This window comes from Pteropus medius, unplaced genomic scaffold (assembly GCF_902729225.1).
Source record: "Pteropus medius unplaced genomic scaffold, Ma_sr-lr_union100, whole genome shotgun sequence".
NCBI lineage: Eukaryota > Metazoa > Chordata > Mammalia > Chiroptera > Pteropodidae > Pteropus > Pteropus medius.
In genome coordinates, this window is record NW_024356336.1 from 7,230,379 (window position 1) to 7,250,200 (window position 19,822).

The window sequence follows — 19,822 nt, forward strand, 5'->3', positions numbered from 1 at the left end:
GCTAATTAGTGAATTAGCATATTTTCATATGATTATTAGAATTATTTTTGATATTTGCCAATCCGGTACTCTCCACATTTCAGTTTGGTTCAGTTCAGTTCACTGCAATTTAATTTACATGTGGTTATACCCCTTCACCTAGAGAGCTGTTACTCTTATAAAACAAAGAACATATGGAGACAACCTTGATGCCCATTTGTGGGGGAATGGTTTAATCAATTATTGCACATATATACTGTGGACTAGTGGCCATTTAAAAAATGAGGCAGTTATCAATATACAAGAAAGTTTTCCTAATATAAGTGAAAAAAACTCCATAGGATTCCAAATTCTAACCAATCCCCTATAGTGGACATTTAGATTATTTTTAATTTTTTACTCTAATGGGTAAATAGTTTTGCTCACCTGTGAGTATTTCTAGGGGATAGACATTTTCACACTGGAACTGCTGGGTCAGAGAGTATACATTAAAAAAATTGATAGATATTGCTAAATTACCATAAAAACGTACACTCCCACTGACAATATATGAGGTTGCCCATTTTCTCTTATCCTCACCAATCCTGGATATTATTAATCTTCCAGATGTCTGACAGTCTCTCAGGTGGAAGTTGATATCTTATTTTAATTTTTTTCTTTGATTACTAAAGTCTTACTCTTTGAGTGGTGGCAGATGCTCTAGGGTGAAATAATGCTGGGAATTTTTTCATAAGAAACTATCCTATGGACAAATTTATGAGTCCTTGCCAACTAGCTGCGCGCAGGGCCTGAGGAGCCTGGAAATTACACAGGGAAGGAAGAGCGTAGAACTGGGATTTGTAGCTTTGCTTGAGGAAGTCAGGTTGGAGCCTCCAGAAGGATATGAGTGCAGCCCAAGCAGCAGGAGTCGGCCTCAAGCTGAAAGAAGAGAGAGGGGCGCAAAAGCACGGTAGGGAGGCTCAGCGGCCCTGTGGTTGGGGAAGCACACTGAACCAGGAGCCAGGGGTCCAGGGCCCTAGTCCCAATCCTGCTGCTGATTCACCGTAGGACTCCCAAGCCCTCTGAGCCACAGTATGTCTGTTTGACAAGCGAGGTGTGTGACTTCATGCCTTCTGGTCCTATGACCACAGAGAAACTCCCAGTACCTGGCCCAGGTAGCTGAGGCTGATGCTTCTCAGCCTCAGTTTTCTCTCCTGTAGACTGGACACCGTGGCCCCTGCCTTACCTCACTGACTTCACAGAGCTGTCGTGGGATTGTTGTGACAGGTGGGAAAGTGCTCTGAGAACAGAAAAGAGCAATGCAAATGTAAGGGCTTATCTGTCCCTTTTTTATTAATAAACTTTATTAAAGTGAATTTTACATACAATAAAATACACAGATTTTAACTCTACGGTTTGGTGAGTTTTGACAAATATTTACACTCATGTAACCACCATCTTTATCAAAATATAGAACATTGCCGACACCTTAGAAAGTTCTCTCATACTCCTCTGTAGTTATCACCCCTTTTTGGCCCTCAGACAATTACTCTCTATTTTCTGTCACTATAGACTAGTTTTGCCTGCTCTAGAACTACATACAAATCAAATAATAGGTAGTCTTTTATATTTTCCCTTTTCTTAATTCAATGTCTATGAGATTTATCCATATTGCTCTGTGTACCAGTAGTTTGTTCCTTTTTATTGATGAGTAGTATTTTTTTTGAATCAAAATACCACAATTTGTTTATCCATTTACCTGTTAATGGACATTTAGGTTGTATCTAGTTTCTGGCTAAAAAGCTGCTATGCATATTCGTGTAAAATTCTTTTTGTGGATACATGTTACCTTAGTCCAATTGAGCTACTATAACAAAATACCACAGACTTGACAGCTTATAAAAAAATGCAAATTTATTTCTCACAGTTCAGAGGCTACAATGTCCAAGATCGAGGAGCCAGCATGATTGAGTTTTGGTGAAGGCCCTCTTCCTGGTTCATGGCTGGCACCTTCTTGCTGCGTCGTTACCTGGCGGAAAGGCCTAGGGATCTCTCTGGGGCTTCTTTTATAAGTCACTGATGCCATTCATGAGGGTTCCACCCTCTTGACCTAAATATTTCCCAAAGGCCCCACATCCTAATATCATTACCTTTGGGGGATAAGAGTTTTGGGGGATATGAGTTTTGGGGGTGCACATTCACACCATAGCATACATTTTCATTTCTCTCAAGTAAATACTTAAAAGTGGGATTGCGGGATCATAGAAAAGGTATAGGTTTAACTTTATGAGAAATTGTAAGAGTTTATTTTGAACGATATTTTTGGAGAAAGCAGAGATTTGTATTAGTTGCTCAGAGACCAGGCCATGACTTAGGACAAGTCACTCTTCCTCTCTGGGTCTCAATTTCCACTACAGAATGAGGGGAGTATGTTGAATGTCTTACTCTTTTCAGCCGGAAGAGTTTATTATTCTTAGAGGTTGTAGAAATCGAAAACCTGAAACATGCCTGATTCAGACATTAAAAGAACTGGCCCTCAAGGCCACTTATTAGTAGCTCCCAAGGCTAAAGAAGGCATAAGCAGCCCTCCCGTATCAGGGCTGTGTGGGTGTAGTCACAACAATGTTCATGACAATTGTAGTTTAAAGAGGCCTTTGCCCCAAAATGCTCATAACTCTTTCACATGGACAACAACTTTGGAGGTACTGAGGGATCTCCCAGCCCAGGTACTTTCTCAAGGAGTGGAAGTGGGAAATAAGCAGAGACTGACTGAAGATGAATCAATACAAGAGATTAAATTGGGACCTGGGATGGCTGCTGGCTGTAGAGAAGAGCAAATGGGCCTTGCAGTAGCCCTCTACTAAAAATGAAGCCCTAGGCTAAACCCCGGGTGAGATGCATGGCCTAAGTCTACAAAAAATCTCAGTTTGGCTTCTCCACTCTTTTCACAGTCCTGAACCATCTTCTCTTACCTGTTAGCAACTGCAATCTCATCAAGGATTAGTTTCTTGTTATATCTACTTGTCAGAGCCAAATAGAAGCTGGAAAGTCGACCAGCAGGTCCTCCTTCAATCATAGAATCACTCCAAAGACAGATATTTTAAGATTTTGCATTTTGGAGCATCGTGGTGGTTCTGTCTCTAAATGTAGCCAATTTAGAGTTTAAAGTTCTTCATCTCAGTCTTATTTTTTTGCTTTAGGGTTGACATTTGTTTGTATGTCTATGTAGCTATTTATTTTTGGTAATGATTATATGTGTTTGTGTACACAGGGCTTCATTTTTGTACATGTTATATAATACATTAACAAAAGTCATCCTAAAATATTAGGTTAAACCTCAGGCTATTGATTATTGTGTCTTTGTCATTCAGAGAAGTGAGAATCATGCTCCTCTTTCCTGGTAGAGGATTTCCCAAACTTGGAAAAAACCTGTTGAGGAGTTTGCCTAAGACCCTTAGAAAATCCAAGGGATCAGGGACACTTGACCGTGGATTAGGTTTTTTTCCTCTTGCTCAGACAGAAGATCATTCTTTTATTTTTTTAACTCTTAGAATGTTTATTAAATGGATGATTTACAAGAAGGACATTGATGAATAAAAGTAAAACTTTTCACTCATGGTGAACGTGAAACAAATGCGTAAGGTTTACATTCAATTTTTTTTTTAAAAATGTATCCGCCCCTTTAAGATTATATCATAGTATGCCTTGGTGAGATTGACATCACAGGAAATTCCCACCATGCTGATTTTCTTGAGATTTTTCACCCGATGATTGTACTGCAACAAGTGAGCATCATTGACTGCAAACTTGAAGTGGTCAGATTCAACTTGTGCTTGTATTTTGAATGGTTTATCACTTTCAAATGGGAAAACGATCTCTCTTTCTTCTGGTCCCCAGGTATTATTCAGCTTTGGATTGCAAACAATGACTCTCCTGTTGTCCTCACTGAAGCGTGGGTTAAAGTGAAAGGCGACATCATTCCCTTTCTTGAAATCTAAAACAAGTCTGTTTGCATTGGGCTTTACTGTGCCCAGAATTGTTATCAGCATGTGAGGCATCGCTCCTCCAGGAAAAGCCAGGTCATAAGGCACAGTCAGTGGTCTAGTACGGACGTCAATGGGGCTGGCACCAGGGTAGGCCCCAGGGCCCCCTGGTTGCCTGGGGTAGGCTCCTGGTGCAATTGGTCCAGTTTAAGCAGATGCTGTTGGGCCAGGATAAATATAGTAGGCTCCTGGAGGTGCAGGTCTGGGCCAGCTGCCAGGATAGGAGGCCCCTGGGTAGCCCCCTGTGCCAGCAAGGTGATTACCTCATGGGCCAGGCCATTCTTGAGGGTTTGGGTTTCCAGACCCTGATAAGGCATCATTAAGTGAAAAACTGTCTGCCATTTTCCTCATGGCACTTGCTCGCTCTCTCTGGGTGTCCAGATTCTTCTTTAGCAGAGCCTCTGCCATGTTGCTTTGTCTTAGCATTTTTGATGTTTCAGCAAGGACAATGGATCCATCCTTTGGAAAAGCGTGTGTGTGTGTGTGTGTGTGTGTGTGTGTGTGTGTGTGTGTGTGTGTGTGTGTATTAACAGTATTCCTTTATAATGACTCCTAAATAATTGTGTGAATGGAGAATGACAATAGAATTAAATAGCATTGGGAGATCTTTCTATTGGCCAACAGTGACTGTGACTATCAGAAAGCCTGTAGAGGAGAGGAAAGCTTTTTGGGAAGCCAGTTTCGTGGTTCAGTAATCTGTATACTCGTAAACATAGCCTGAGTAATCAAATCTATTTCCTTTGCTGTACTTTAAGCCCAGGGTAGATAATAAAGCCAAATAGGAGTCTAAAGGCCTGGATTTCAGCGCTAGCTCTCCCACCAGCAATCTTAGTGACCCCGACCAAGGTCCATCCATTCTCTGGGCCTCAGTTTCTTACTGGTAAACTGTAAAGTCTTTCCTTATTAGATTGTCTATGCCCACATCTTTGCATCTTGCTATGTACAGCACTTGGAACAGTGCCAGGCATACATAGGACACTCAAGTTATATTTATTGAGTCAGCGAATATATTATAGAGTTGAGTTTGAAGATCTCTGAGGTCCCTAAATGTTTGAATATTCAGTGATGCTAGTGTAGTATTTATTCTCCTTCTCTCTCCCTTTACCTCCCTTTCTTCCTCTTGCTGTTAATTTAGTAAATAATGCATTTTCAAGGTTTATAAAACACATATGCATATACAGAGAAGCCTCCCAGTCATCCAAATTTTCTCCCTAAAGGCAATCAATTTTGAGAGTCTTTTGTATCCAAGAGATTTTTTTCAGTGCACATGTAAGCAAATATGTACCTATATTCTTCCACTGCTCTCTGATATTTTACACTAAGTCGAGCATACTGTATGTTGTTCTGTTGTTCTAAAAAACACTTTGCTTTTTTAACTTAACAAAATGTCTTTGAGATTAATCCATATCAATATACTAGCGTTTTTATGGCTGCATATTATTACTCTTAATAGATAAACTGTAATATATTTAACCAATACTTTATGGATGGGCATTTAGGTTGCTTCTAATCTTTTCCCATTATAAATAGTGCTGCAATAAATAACTTTGAACAAAGGTCATTTTGCCTTTCTATAAGCCTGTCTGGAGCACAAATTTTTAGAAGTAAAATTTTTGGGTCAAAGTGTATGTACATGTTTAATTTTTTAGTAGGCTTTATTTTTTAGAGTAGTTTTAGAGTCATGGCAAAATTGAGCTGAAAGTTCCCATTCATCCCCCTCCTTCATTAGGGCTTACTCTTGGCATTGTACATTCTATGAGTTTTGACAAATGTATGGTGACATCTATCCACCATTATAGTATCACATAGAATGGAATAATTTTACTGCCCTAAAAATTCTCTGTACTCACCTATTTATCCCCATTTTTTCTCTAACCCCTGGCAACCACTGATTTTTTTTACTGTTTCCATAGTTTTGCCTTTTCCAGAATGTCACGTAGGTGGAATTATAAGAGTACGTAACCTTTTCAGAGTGATTTTTTTCACTTATTAATATACATTTAACATTCCTTTAAGTCTTTTTGTGGCTTGATAGCTTATTTCTTTTTATTGCTGAATAATATTCTGTTGTCTGCATATATCATAGTATATTTATCCATTCACCTACTGAAGGACAGTGTGGTTGCTTCCAAGTTTTGGCAATTATAAACAAAGCAGCTGTAAACATCTGTGTGCAATATGTTTTTAATTCTTTGGGTAAATACCAAAGAGCACATTTGCTGGGTCATATAGTAGGAGTATGTTTAGTTTTGTAAGAAACCACCAAATTGTCTTCCAAAGTGACTGTACCATTTTGCATTCCTATTGGCAATGAACGAGAGTTCCTATTGTTCCATATCTTTGCCAGCATTTGGTGTTGTCAGTGTTTTGGATTCTGGCCACTCTATTAAGTGTGTAATGATATCTCATTTTAATTTGCAATTCCCTAGTGACACATGCTGCTGAGTATCTTTTCATATGCTTATTTGCATATCAGAAGATATCTGTATATCTTCTTTGACGAGGTGTCTGCTCAGATCTTTAGCCCATTTTTAAATTGGGTTATTCATTTTCTTATTGTTGAATTTTAAAAATTCTTTGTATATTTTAGTTAGCAGTTCTTTATCAGATGTGTCTTTTGCAATTTTTTCTCCCTGTCTGTGGCTTGTCTTCTCATTCTCTGGATATAATTTCGATAGATGTTCTTAAATTACTCTGTTGAGGTGGTACTGATTTATGCCCCTACTGGTGTTATGTGAGAGCACGTTTCTCTTACAACATAACATATTGTCAAATTGTTTATGATCTTTTCCAATTTGGTAGGCAAAAATAGTATCTCACTGTAGTTCTTATTTGCATTTTACTTATTAGAGAGGGATTGGGGCGTCTTTTAATATGTTTGTGTACCATATGTTTGTAAGTAGTTTTTATAAACTACTTTTATTATTTTTTTTTTGTTGAGGTTGGCTCTCACAGTTGCTGTGGATGGTGAGACTATGGATGAACAATCCTGTGGGTCAGTAGAGCAGAGCTCAATATCCTCAAAATCTCCTATCTCTGCACTCTTCACTTATTCATACTTCCTTGTCATTTGGACCTATACAATGCTGGCAGCCTCTATGGCTTGAGGTACTGAAATTTCAGTGACTGTGCTTCTGCTGTTTTAACAGATGTTTTGGTTGTTTCACATTCGAAACAGAATGTGGCTTTCCCAACTTGAATCACTCCCTTCCTTCCCAGGGTTACCACTCCAGAAAGTCCCTTTCTTCTTAATCAGCAACACCTTAAAGTCTCATACATAATCCTTTTACTGATGCATGCAAACTGTGATCATGAAATAGCACAGTGTTACTCATCTTTATAAATATTTTGAAACTGCCTTTCACTCAATACTACTGTCGTCGTTACAATGGGGTCACTTGTTACTTCACTGTATCTCTGATGTCTGGTGTGTCATGCAGATGTAAAGTGTTACAGTCATGACAGGAAACAGGGTTCTCAGTTCAGAAATCTTTCATTTATCTATCCATCTACCTATTGTCCATCCTTCTACCCACCCATCCATCATTTATCTATCCATTTATCTATCCATTCATCCACCCATCCATCCTTTGACTCCTTGTATTTCAAAAAAGTCTAAAAAACACACACCTATGTTTATAGCAACATTATTCACAATGGCTAAAAGGTGGAAGCAATCCAAATGTCCATCAGTGCATGAAAGGATACATACAATGGAATTATTTAGCTTTAAAAAGGAAGGAAATTCTGCACATGCTACAACGTGGATGAACCTTGAGGACATTATGCTAAGTGAATTAAGCCAGCCATGAAAGGACAAAAAGTGTTTGATTCCACTTATGTGAGATACCTAGAGAAGTCAAAGTTGTAGAGACAGAAAGTAGAATGATAGTTGCCCTGGGCTGGGTGGGAGTGGGAAGATGGGGAGTTATTGTTTAATTGGTACACAATCTCAATGTTACAAGATGACAGAAGTTCTGTGGATGGATGGTAGTGACGGTTACACAACAATGTGAATGCACTTAATGCCACTGAACTGTATATACGCTCAAAAGTGGTTAAGATGGTAAATTTTATGTTATGTGTATTTTACCACAATGAAAAAGAACACCTACATTTGACCAGAAGCAGCCTCCTAATCCTTGATCACATTATGGTAGCATGTTCTTAAACTCAAGAGTTTCAGTGATGGCCCCGATTTTGCTCCTCTAGGACCTCCAATGATTTCGTAATGCCTAAGTCCCTGGTCTAAATCTTTGCCTTCTTAAAATACTAGAATGATTTGTGTTTTCTGACTTGTACAAACACAATTTATAAATACTTTGCGACAACAGTTTTTTTTTTTCACTTGTTGTCCCTGAAGTTTACAGGGTAAATCTTAAAAAAAACCAAAACCAAAACAAAAAAACACCTATAGTAGGATTTATTTAGTCAACAGATATTTATTGAGCTCTATATGTTCCAGAGCATGTGTGCTAGGCCCTGGAGATAGACCCTTGAACAAGAAGGAGAGAGTTTCTTCCTTCACAGAGGGGAAGATGGACAATACACAAGTAAGCAAAAAAAATCAACAAGATATTTATATTTTGTTATGAATGCTATGAAAATCACAAACTAGGGTGAGGGGTGAGGTGGGGCAGTTTTAATTAGGGTGGTCAGGGAAGGTGGTAGTTTTTAACCTTTTTTTGAGTCATCAATCTTTCTGAGAATCTAGTGAAAGCCGTGGGCCTTCTCTCTAGGAAAACATAAATCTGACCACAATCGTGCATACAATTTTATGGAGTCCAGGGATGTTCACAACCCACCTCTGAGGGCTTCATCAGCCTTAGAATAGGAACCTGTGCTTTATTGGCTCCCCAGTGTTCTGTGGGGTAAATTTCAGGATGCTTAGGATAACGCACAAAGTCCCCTGAGGTCCAATTCCTGCCCATAACTCTGACCTTATTTCCTGTCGTTCTGCCCAGCCATGCAGGCCACAAGCACTTGCTATTTTCTGAATGTACATTCTGCATGTTCTCACATCCTAAAAACATTCTCCAACTGCGTTGCCTCAGGAACTCCTACTTATGCCTTAAGACAGAGTGCCAATGTCTTTTTTTTTGATATTAAGGTATACCTGACCAAATATCCTCTCTTTATGATTATTTCTTTTGCTCCTCTCTCTACATACCTTAGTGAGACAAATTTAGGCATGTTCTGCCTCAACTCGCCTCACCACTAGAGCATCTATCACATTATAATTGTTTGTATTCATTATTTTAATTTATTTATCCACCTAGCTAATATTTATTGAGAATTTACTCTGTGCCAGCCCTAGTCCTAGGCATAGTGATGGCCGACAGACACTGGCACCACCTTTGTGAAACTTATATTCTAGTAGGGGTATAGACATTGAACGTATAGTTACACAACTAAATATGATTTGAAAGTTGAGATGAGTGTAGGTAGGATGAGAATAGAGCTTGAGAACAGGATTCTCAGGAAGCTTTTAGGCTGGAGGTGGAATGCAGGTCAGGAAGCCTCTTGGAAGAAATTTAAGCTGAGATGAAAGGATTATGAGAATTAGCTAGGTGAAGAGTAGGGAGAAAGTGTCCTTGCATAGAGAACAACACTTGCGTATCATATGTAAACTTTCCTCGATGGACTGGGGTGACCCTGAGGTAGAGATTGTGTCCCTTTTTTTTTTTTGGCTAGAGTGTGTTTGACCCCTCCACCCCCACTTTATTGAGGAATAATTGACAAAATTGTATATATTTAAGGTGTACAATGTGAGGATTTGATATACATATACAATGTAAAATGATTACCACAATTAAGTTAATCAATTCATCCATCACCTCACATCGTTACCATTTTTTAATATCCAAAAAAATGTAAGGAAGTTATACAATATATGAGGAACTAGCAGGCACATGAAAAGATGCTCAAAGTTGCTAATCATCAAGGGAATGAAAATCAAAACCATAATGAAATATCACTTTTCACCTGTTAGAATGGCTATTATTAAAAAGACAAAAGATACTAAGTTGGCCAGGATATGGAAGAAATGGAACCTTATGTAACGTTGGTGGGAATGTAAATTGGTGCAGCCGATATGGAAACAGTATGGAGGGTGCTCAAAAAATTAAAAAGAGAACTACATATGATCCAATTCCACTTCTGCCTATGTATACGAAAGAAATAAAGTCAGTATCTTGGAGCACTATTTGCGCTCTCATGTTCATTGCAGATATTGTGTCTTATTCAAGTCTGCATAAGTGCCTGGTAATAGAGTGGATACTCTGAATGAATAAAAGAAGGAAAGAATGAATGAATGAAGTCCTCAATGTAGAATTATCAGGACCAGCCGTTAGATGGGAGAAGATATTCTTTTGATGGTGAAATAAACTCACCTTTTCATTCTCCTCAAATGACTTGTTGAATAAATGAATGAAACTCATTTAGGACCAGCCAACAGCTTGGGGAGAAATTGTCTGGGTGGGGAATTAAAATTTTATTAGCCCTGGCTTGTTGCCTTATGCATTTTTTTTAAAAAAATTGAGGAGAAAGTCATGTAACATAAAATTAACCATTTTAAAGTGAAGAATGCGGTGGCATTGAGTACCTGGAATTGCCATGTCTGTCTAGTCACCCCAGAAGGAAACCCTAATAAGCATGTGCATGGGTTTTAAGCTTCTGAAAGGCAGGGGATACATTTGTCTTGTTCACTTGATACCCCTGATGTCTACGCAAATACTCAATTGGTGTTTGTTGAGTACATGAATGACTTTCCATGCCTACAATTACCTTTGTGGGTCTTTTGGTTGCCCAAGGATTTCTGAGCCTAGTTTTTGTGTTCCTGTAATCCTAGCCTCAGTGGCTGTTGATGGATGGGTGGTAACTGGCTGTGTGTAGGGTAAGATTCACAGGTACGAGTTCTGTTGAGTTCCTCAAGTCAACGCCTGCAGGCCTCTGGCTACCTCCTGCCAGGAGCTGCTTCTTTGTCTCATCTCACAGAGGGAGTTGGAACACATGGAGTGACAGTCACACTGAGGGGTGGCTTTCAGAGGACTGACTTCTCCAGGACATGAGTGACAGTTAACTCTTCTCCTCTACCTGCTCCCATCCTGGGCTCTGGGTTTTCAGAAAACCAGGGCATTTGGCAGAAGATAGTGCCTGTAATGCTGCTGACTTTTGCCTGCATCTGTGCTAATTAATGATTCACTGAAATACCTCACACCTCCAGGCAGCCAAGTGCTAAGCTGGGGGTGAGGTGGGGTGAAGGATAGAGGAAGCCTGGCTGGAGACTAGGCTCAGAATTAGGGCTAAGGCTTCCCTTCCCTTTCTTTGCTTTATTCTCTTCCTGTTCTCTGCATCAGAGGTTAAAATATGGGTTTTGGTATTAGATCTACATGAGGTTGAATGCCAGCTTGGCCTTTTACCAGCCTGGGCAAGTTACTTAAGCCCTGTGAATCTCAGTGCTCTTATCCCTAAAAAGGGGATAACAATAGGGTCATCGTGAAGATTAAATTTGTACCACTCGTCCAACAATATATGTTTTCTTTTTTGTATCTGTCTTCTGCTCTTTGAGGGTAGGAACCCAACTTGAGAACCCACATCTTGGGGTCTAGATAAGGTGATGATGATGAAGATAAGTTAATTTTTTTATTGAGTGCCGAATATGTGCTTGGCAGTGCACTGAAATGCTTTTATGTTCTCTTCCTTATCTTAGATATTATTATCCTCAGTTTATAGTGAGGACACTGAGGTCCCCAGAAGTCAAAAAACTTGTTCTGATAATAAGAGGAGCCGGAAGTCCAACCAGGTAAGCTTCCCACACTGCTTTGGAGGGACATCCAGGAAGAAGTGAGATGCTTTATGAACAATGGCCATAAAGTGTCTCATTCTTTCCTGGACAGTTTTAGAAATGGTGGTGAGCAATAGAAAATGTCCCCCCTGTGGCTAGCAGATGTAGGGGGACGAGACTTAGTAAGAAGTGCCATTGACATGCTTCTGACATGCAGCCATCCAGGGCTTATTGTCCCCAGTTTATAAATGAGAGACAAAGGTTCCGGGAGCTTCAAGGCCCAGGCTAGAGTCATAGAATTGGCACTAGGATCTTTCTTAAGAGACAAGTCAGTCAAATTCTGTGGATTTGACAGGTGAGGAAAATGGTTTTAGAGAGGGAAGTGACTTGCCTAAGGCCACTTGGTAGAGGAGCCAGCACCTGAACCCAGGCCTCCTGCCTGCAGGCCATGTGCTATTCCTGCTGCCCTAGGCTGAGGACCAGGGATGAGGCAGTACCCTGTGAAGAGCTCTGGGGGAAGTAGGCTGGGTGTCATGTAGTGTCTTGTCCTGCAGCTCCTCCCTTAAGTCTGTCAGGACTTTGAGATCTAGAAGAAAGAGCTGCAGTCCACCACCAAGCAACTTGGGTTCTGGCCTCAGCCTGTCACCAACGTGCATGGTGAGCACTCAGCAAGCATCTGTTAGATCAACTTGGATCCCCGCAGGAGAGATGATTCTCAGGGAACACAGAGTGTTTGCCCAAGGTCATCATAGCATAACAGGCCTAGCCATGCTTGGATGGAGCCCACGAGGAGTCAAGTCCCTATTGTCTTCAGCTTTAGAGGGAGGGTCAGGGGCACTTGGTCTCTCTCAGCTTTCTGTCTTCCTCTGACTTGTCCATGCCCAGACACCAGCTCACGGGGGGCGAGGTGGGCGTGCGGTGGCAGCTTGAGATCGTTTCGCTGATTCCCTCTTCCAGCCCTTCACATCATACTACACATTAGATCCCAGAACTTATTCATCTTATAATTCAAAGTTTCTACCCTTTGACTAATATCTCCCCCATTTCCCTCATCCCCCAGGCCCTGGCAACCATCCTTCTACTCTCTGGTTTATGAGTGACATTTTTAGATTGCACATATGAGTGAGATCATATGGTATTTATCTTTCTGTGTTTGGCTTATTTCATTTAGCATAATGCCCTCCAGGTTCATCCATGGTGTTGCAAATGGCAGGATTTCCTTCTTTTTTTATGGCTGATATATATATATATATATCTCACGTTTTCTTTATTCATTCATCTGTTGATAAACACTTAAGCTGTTTCCATATCTTGACTATTGTGAATCATGCTTCAATAAATAGGGGAGTTCTGATATCTCTTCAAGATACTGGTTTTATTTCCTTTAGATATGTATTGAGAGGTGGGATTGCAAGATCATATGGTAGTTCTCTTTTTATTTTTGAGGAACTTTATACTGTTTTCTTGGGTTTAAATTGTCCTTTTTGAAAAGATCAACGAGGAAGAGAAATTGCAAAAGGGCCTCACGCAGTCTGGGGATGGCCATGGTGGTGGTGGGGTTACTTGCTGATGACATGCTTTTCATTTATTTTTTATTTTTTGTTCCAGCTTGTCCCTCCCTTTTCATTGTAGACCCCTCCCCCCACCCCAACACTTGCCGTCTCCTAGTACGTCCCTCATTCCCACTTTACCTGCTTACTCCTCTTTCAGGGTCCTACTCAAACCAGAGCTTTTCCAGGCCTTCCCCCAACCTCACTCTTCCCCAGGTCGAAATCCTCATTAGGCATTTGGAGCATTAGTGCTTCTCTTTCAAATCACATATCATGATGCTAATTTTATAGATATTTGTCTCATCTTTGATAATGGTCTGCCTCCCCACACTGGGCTGGAAGTGCTTGTATCCCCAGGGTTGGTTCACATGACCTGGCACACAGAAGCTGCTCTTTTGCTACAAGAATAAATGAATGAATGAATGCATGCATTTTCTAGTCTCTTGCTGGCCACCTTCTCTGGCCACTCATGTTCTGCTGTCTTAGATCAAAGGATGGCTTTGTTCCTCCTTTGAGTCCTTTAGTACTTACTGCTCACTTTTTGGATTTGCTCATTTCCATAGACTTCACTTTTAGAACTTGATACTGGCTGGCTGCCTGTAGCTGGGGGTCCAGGGCTGGATTTTTTCTGTGGGTGTGCTTATTTCCAGACCAGACCAGAAGTGCCCCGAGGGCAGGGACTCTGCTTGGCACAGAGCCAGGTGAAAAAGCTTTGCTAAATGTGAGAATGAATAGACGTGGATGAAAGGCAAGTTGCTCCAAGCTGTGGAGGCATCCATGATGGGGGAGCTCGGAAGGCATCCATGGAGAAGAACCTATGCTTCCAGGTTCCCTGGAAGGAGAATTCTTGCACCCCATGGTCAGCTGGTCCCTCTCATTATGATGGGCCCTGGACACAGCCTTACACAGTTTACAGTCCTGGGGGTGGGTGGGGGGAAATGAAGAAGACTGCAGCCTCAGTGGGAAGATGGAGCACTGATAAGGGAGGAGGGGAGCAAACTTCAGAGACAGCGTGGTGCAAAAGAACAGGCTACTGGCATTTGGGCCATGGTGGTTGTCTGGGGTGGGCAGGGAGGGCAGAACAGCAACCTGGCAGGGTTCGTGTGATCCTTCCTCTCATTGAATTTCATCACCCTAGCAAGCCTCCCCTCTCAAAAAGTGGCTGCTCTGTGGCCTCCAGCAGCAGCCCCTGAGAGCATCCCTCAACTGTACCCTGAACTGGCCTGGGCTGCAGGGCCACCTTTGTCACTGCTTAGCTGTGTGACCTTGGGTGAGTCATGTCTCCTCTCTCAGCCATCTTTGTTCTTAGCCCCGACTTTGGCTTAGACATGTGTTTCCAGATGGGCAGGTTAAGTCCCCAGGAAGGGAAAGGATTTGATGAGCTCCTTGGAAAAGATTCTCTAGAATCGTCCCTCTTGCCTGCCTTGGAAGGGCCCTAAATCACATTATTAGGTGAAGCACAGGGCAAGGAAATATAACTCCCAGGGAGGTCCTATCTTCCAGTCTATTTCTTCCTCCTTACAAGGTAACAGTGCCCCCCAGGGCTCCAGGCTATGGAGAGGGAGTCAGAAATATGGATGGGTGGGTGGCCATCTCTGTGGCCAAGAGATTGCAATTGTGTTGAACTGTTACTAGCAACATTCAACAATTTCCGGTCCTTCCCTGAATGTTCTCCACGGAAACTAAGAACTTGGCTGAATCCTAAGAACTGCCCTGAACAGATTTTACACGTGGAGAAGAAGGCAGGTCCAAGAGGGCATGGGACCGGTCCAAGGGCAGGTGACAGGTGACTTGAAGCCTCTAGGCACCTGGCCCCATGCAGCCTGGTTCCTCAATGGAGCCACTCCCACTCTGCTCGGGTGTGGCCCCACGACAGGCCATGCGGCCTGGCTGAGTGCCCACGGTGGAAGTACAGAAGACTTTTGTGCCAGGCTGGCACCACCCCCTGGCTGGCCCCTCCCAGGGGCCCGGTCAGCCTTTACCTGCAGGCATCCCCGCCAGCCCCTCGCGCGCTCCTCATTCCGTGCTCCCGTCCCGAGCTGCTCCCCGACGGCGCTGCTCCCGTCCCGAGCTGCTCCCCGACGGCTCAGCGCCTCGGAGCCTCGCACCACCGCACAAGGTGCCCTGCCCTGGGGCTGATCATTAACTCGGAGGCCGCATAAAGAGCGAGCCGCCTGGCCAGCAGGGACGCCTCGCGCCGCCACCATGGACAGTAACACCTTGAGCCCCGCGACCGCGACTTCCGCCTCCGCGACAATCCCATCCTACCAGCGCATCCAGAATGCCGCCGACATCTCGGTCATCATCATCTACTTTGTGGTGGTGATGGCTGTCGGGCTGTGGGTATGTGGGGGCCCTGGAACGCTCGCGGCGGGGGCGGGAGCCAGCGGAGCGCACGGAGGGGCAAGGGCCTGGGTGAACTCTGTCCAAGAAGGAGAAGGAGGATGGCCTTACAGGCATGCGCAGCGGCAGTGGAAGTGTCTTGGAAGTGCTTAGGAGGAGTTCAGGGGGCACTGTGTGAGGCGACGGGTTGGTGGGGGCGGCTAAGCAAGAATGAGCAGAAGTGAGAGGGGTGCTGGCCAGCACTAAAGGGACCTGTGAGCAGAGAAGGAGGGTGGGAGATTGGACAGGGAGGAGTAGGGTGTGAGGGGCAGAAGAGGGCACGCTTGTAGCTGCAGAAAGGGTCCCCCGCTTGGGAGAGGAGCCCTAAGAGGTGACTACTGTCCTGCTTCTTAATCATCCGCTTTCGGTTGGTAAAGAAACAGTGTATGTGGGGAAGGACCCGAGCCTCTGCCAGCTGCAGGTGCTGTGGGGCAGCGTAAGGTAGAAGGGCTGCCCGGTGTCCCCTTCTTGGCAAAGGCTGATCTGATGGCCTCGTGCCATGGGATCCCAGGGGCTGGAGTGAGTGAGAGTTGGGAAAGGTGGTGGAGGAAGAGAAGGAGGAGGAGGAAGAAGAATAAAGTGATGATGAGATATGAGTGAGGAGAAGCTGATGAGTGATGATGAGATGAGGAGGAGGATGATGATGAGGATATGATGAGTGATGAGAGTGAGGAAGACAAGAGGGAAATGCATGGGGCTCTCCTTTGGGACTCTAGGGACACACTAAACCAGAGAAACTTGTTCTTAGTAGCCTGGAACTTGGAAATTTCACTTGTGACAGACTCCGGCACACCCAGCAACTAGAAGAGGAGGTGTTTTAAATGCTCAAATATTCCAGCTACTCTCAAAGGCTTTCCCAGGGGGTAGCAGGCCAGAAGGCTGCTGTGCCAGTAGGTTAAATCTTTTAACTTACAGGAGAAGAAGATAGATATTAACCCTTCCATGGCCACACAGAGTAGTTTTTACAGATAAAAAGAAGTGTTGATTTTTTAAAAAGTAATTGTAGAAACCAGATATGACTAAAAGCCTCCCTAAGTGTCACAAGGGGTCATTGTGGCTGATTCTTCTAAATACCCTCAGCTCTCCAGAAGTGTCCAACTAGGTGTTAGGACTCTCAAGTTAGGTACCAGCTGTGACATGGCTCCAGCCATGGGACCTTGGGTAACTTGCTGCAGCCTCAGTTTACTCAAGTGTAAAATGGGTACAATCATACTTGTTGTGAGGTTGTTGTGAGGATCTGCAGAGATAAATCTGAAAGCTCTTTATAGACTCTAGCAGTCTTTTAAAATACTAGTATCATTTGCCCGCGAGAGTATGAGCCAGGCCCTGAATTATTTTTGTCCCTTTTTAAGTAAAATGGGCAAAAGTAGTCAGCTAGGTAGGACATCTTGACAAAAAGCCACTGGACAGAGCAAACAGGAATGTTAGTCCCCATTTTACAGAAGAAGAAATTGAAGGCCCATGTGGTTGTGATTTGCCTGAGGTTTTGATACATGGAATTATTTCTGGAACTCAGATATCTTGACTCTTGGTTTTCCATCGCACCAGGTACTTTGCTACCTGGTCTGCCTTCCTCCCCCAACCTCTCCCCAGCTTATAAGTGCTGGAGCCAAGATGTGAACCCATCATTTGCTAGCTGTGCCATACTGTCCCCTTTCTAGACCATCACTGATGACCTCCAGTCCCTTAACCAGTCTCATTTTAGCCTTGCCAGTTCTGCTGATTATGGTGTTTACACTTTTCAGATAGCTGTGAATCAGAATCACTTTTCCTGTTAAATGCTACTTAATGAGCCTGCTAGTATTTGTCCACATTTAATCTTCCCCCATTAGTCCGGGCCTCGGTACTCTGATCATTTAACATGCTGGATTTCTTCCAGTTTATGTTTCTTTTTTTTTTTTTCCCCCTATTGGGGCATCAAGAGTGACGTGGTTCAGGGACAGGCATCCTGACTCCTGAATGATCTCTTGGCTGCAGAGACAGAGCGATCCAGGTCCATTGTGCTTCCTCAACTTAGAAAAGACATAGCTATATCCCTCAGTCCCCATCCCTATCTCTTCCAACATTATTTTGTTCTGTTATATCTGTTTCCAATGCAGCCTCATTTGATCGTATTGGTGCTTGAGCTTATTACTTCTTCAGTATGTATTTCCATTCCACTCCCCCACCCCCCCACCAACTTTCAGTTTGTTTTTTTGGAGATTTCGTATCCTTTTAGGCTGAATCTTGACTTTATTCTTTCTGGATAATTCTCAGGGTTATTCAGCTACTGTCCATGGGCCAAATCTGGCCCATAGCCTGATGTAAGGCCCATATAAATGTTTTTTACACTTTTAAGGGGTTGTACAAAACTAAACATAAAAAGAATATGAGGTAAAGAGCATATGTATGCTATAAAGCCCAAAGTATTTACTACCTGGCCCTTTTAACAGAAGAAACTTACTGACTGCTGCCTTATGCAGTTATTTGCACTAGTAACACACTTGGGTGCTTGAGAGCAATGGCCCCTAAGGGAGCCCAACCTTTTCATTTTACAGATGAGGGTCAGAGAGAGTGACTAGAAGTCATTCAGATGAATCAGCACCAGAGCTGGGACTAGAACTCAGGTCTTATAATCCTCTTTGCACTATCTTACCCTCCCGTTTCCTTAGACATTATCCTCTCCAATAACACCCTCCCCATGGGCTGTACCACCACTCGCATTGCTGGGTCGGTGTCCTGGTGGTGCTGAATTTCTTCTTTCTTCACGTATTTTCATAAAGGAAGCGCCTACAGTTCATCTAGTTCGACTCTCATCATCCTATGCTGGAGTCTCTTCTTTAAACCACTTGACAAAATCATCTTGACCAGTTGTCAACATTTTGTTCAAGTACTTCCAGCATGAACTCTCCCCAGTGGCACCATTTCCATCCCTGGACAGCTCTGACAGTGAGGAACTGGTACTGAGCTCAGATCTGATGTTCTGGAGCTTCTCCTTCCGCTGCGTCTGGTTGCGCCTTATTCAGACCGAGCGTGTCTGTCCTACTTTACGTGACAGTAGGCCTCACTTGAGTCTTCTCTTCTCCAGGCCCAACATCTTGACTTTCTTAAGCTTCAAAAGTCCGAAGTAACTCCCTCTTCTATCTCAATGATATTTGTATTCTTTCGAGAAAACACATGGGGGTCAGTAATTGTGCTTCTATGGCTCCCACGGCTTGCAATTATGAAATCATTCTCTTCTAGTTGCAGGGTACACAGGCAAATTTAACACCATGGTTTACAAAGAGGGGTCCAGAATCTTAAGAGTTTTCCTTCGAGCATCCCTTGCTTATGGAGACAGTGTCTATTTGTGGGGAGTGAATAGCAGGGAGGAAGGAGGCAGGGTACAGGAGCTGCCATGCGTGCCCCAGGAAGCACCTACTGAATGCTGCTGACAAATGGCTTGCAGAATGCCTGCCTTGCGGGTAGGGTGGAATGTTGTCCATTTTCAGAAGGAGTGTTAAGGGTGGGACGAGGGGAAGAATGGAGCCCGAGGGAAATGAAAATCCCATTTATTTAACTTTTTACTGAATGTGCAACATGCACAAGGCATTATACTAAGCATTATGCGAGATTAAAAATTTGTAAAGTGATCACCACAGTGATGCTAATTAATATATCTATCACTTCATGTGGTTCCTTTTTTTTCGTGGTGAGAACACTTAAGATCTACTCTCTTAGCAAATTTAACTACACTATACAATATTATGAACTACAATCACCATGCTGTACTTTAGATCTCCAGGACATATTCACCTTATAATTGAAACTTTGTACCTTTGACCGATATCTTTCCATTTCCCCCACTCCCCAGCTTCTGGCAATGAATATGAATATCAAAACATCACATTGCATACCTTAAATATATACAATTTTTATTTGTTAAATGTACCTCAATAAATCTGGAAAGAAAATTTATAATTTGATCACAAAAAGTAAAAAAATTATAAGAGGCATGTACAAAGTATTGATGGAGTTCTTCAGATGGTCAAAGGAGAGAGAGATTAATTTTGTTTGTGGAGGGAAGGAGGAGACTTCCGTGGGGGTGGGGGGTTGTCAGGGGAAGGTGGCATCTGGAGGGTTCT

At 42.8% G+C, this 19,822-nt stretch overlaps 1 protein-coding gene and 1 pseudogene across 1 annotated transcript in view; one reads left to right on the forward strand and one right to left on the reverse strand.

The window, feature by feature from the left end:
- Positions 1-3,620: 3,620 nt before the first annotated feature.
- On the reverse strand, positions 3,621-4,343 carry LOC120601924 (galectin-3-like; annotated as a pseudogene).
- An 11,199-nt stretch (positions 4,344-15,542) lies between these two features.
- SLC5A1 (solute carrier family 5 member 1) overlaps positions 15,543-19,822 on the forward strand; it is a 56,955-nt gene continuing 52,675 nt past the window's right edge. The window contains exon 1 of the mRNA XM_039861834.1: positions 15,543-15,680. Coding sequence (XP_039717768.1) covers positions 15,543-15,680 — 138 coding nt within the window. The remainder of the gene's footprint in view (positions 15,681-19,822) is intronic.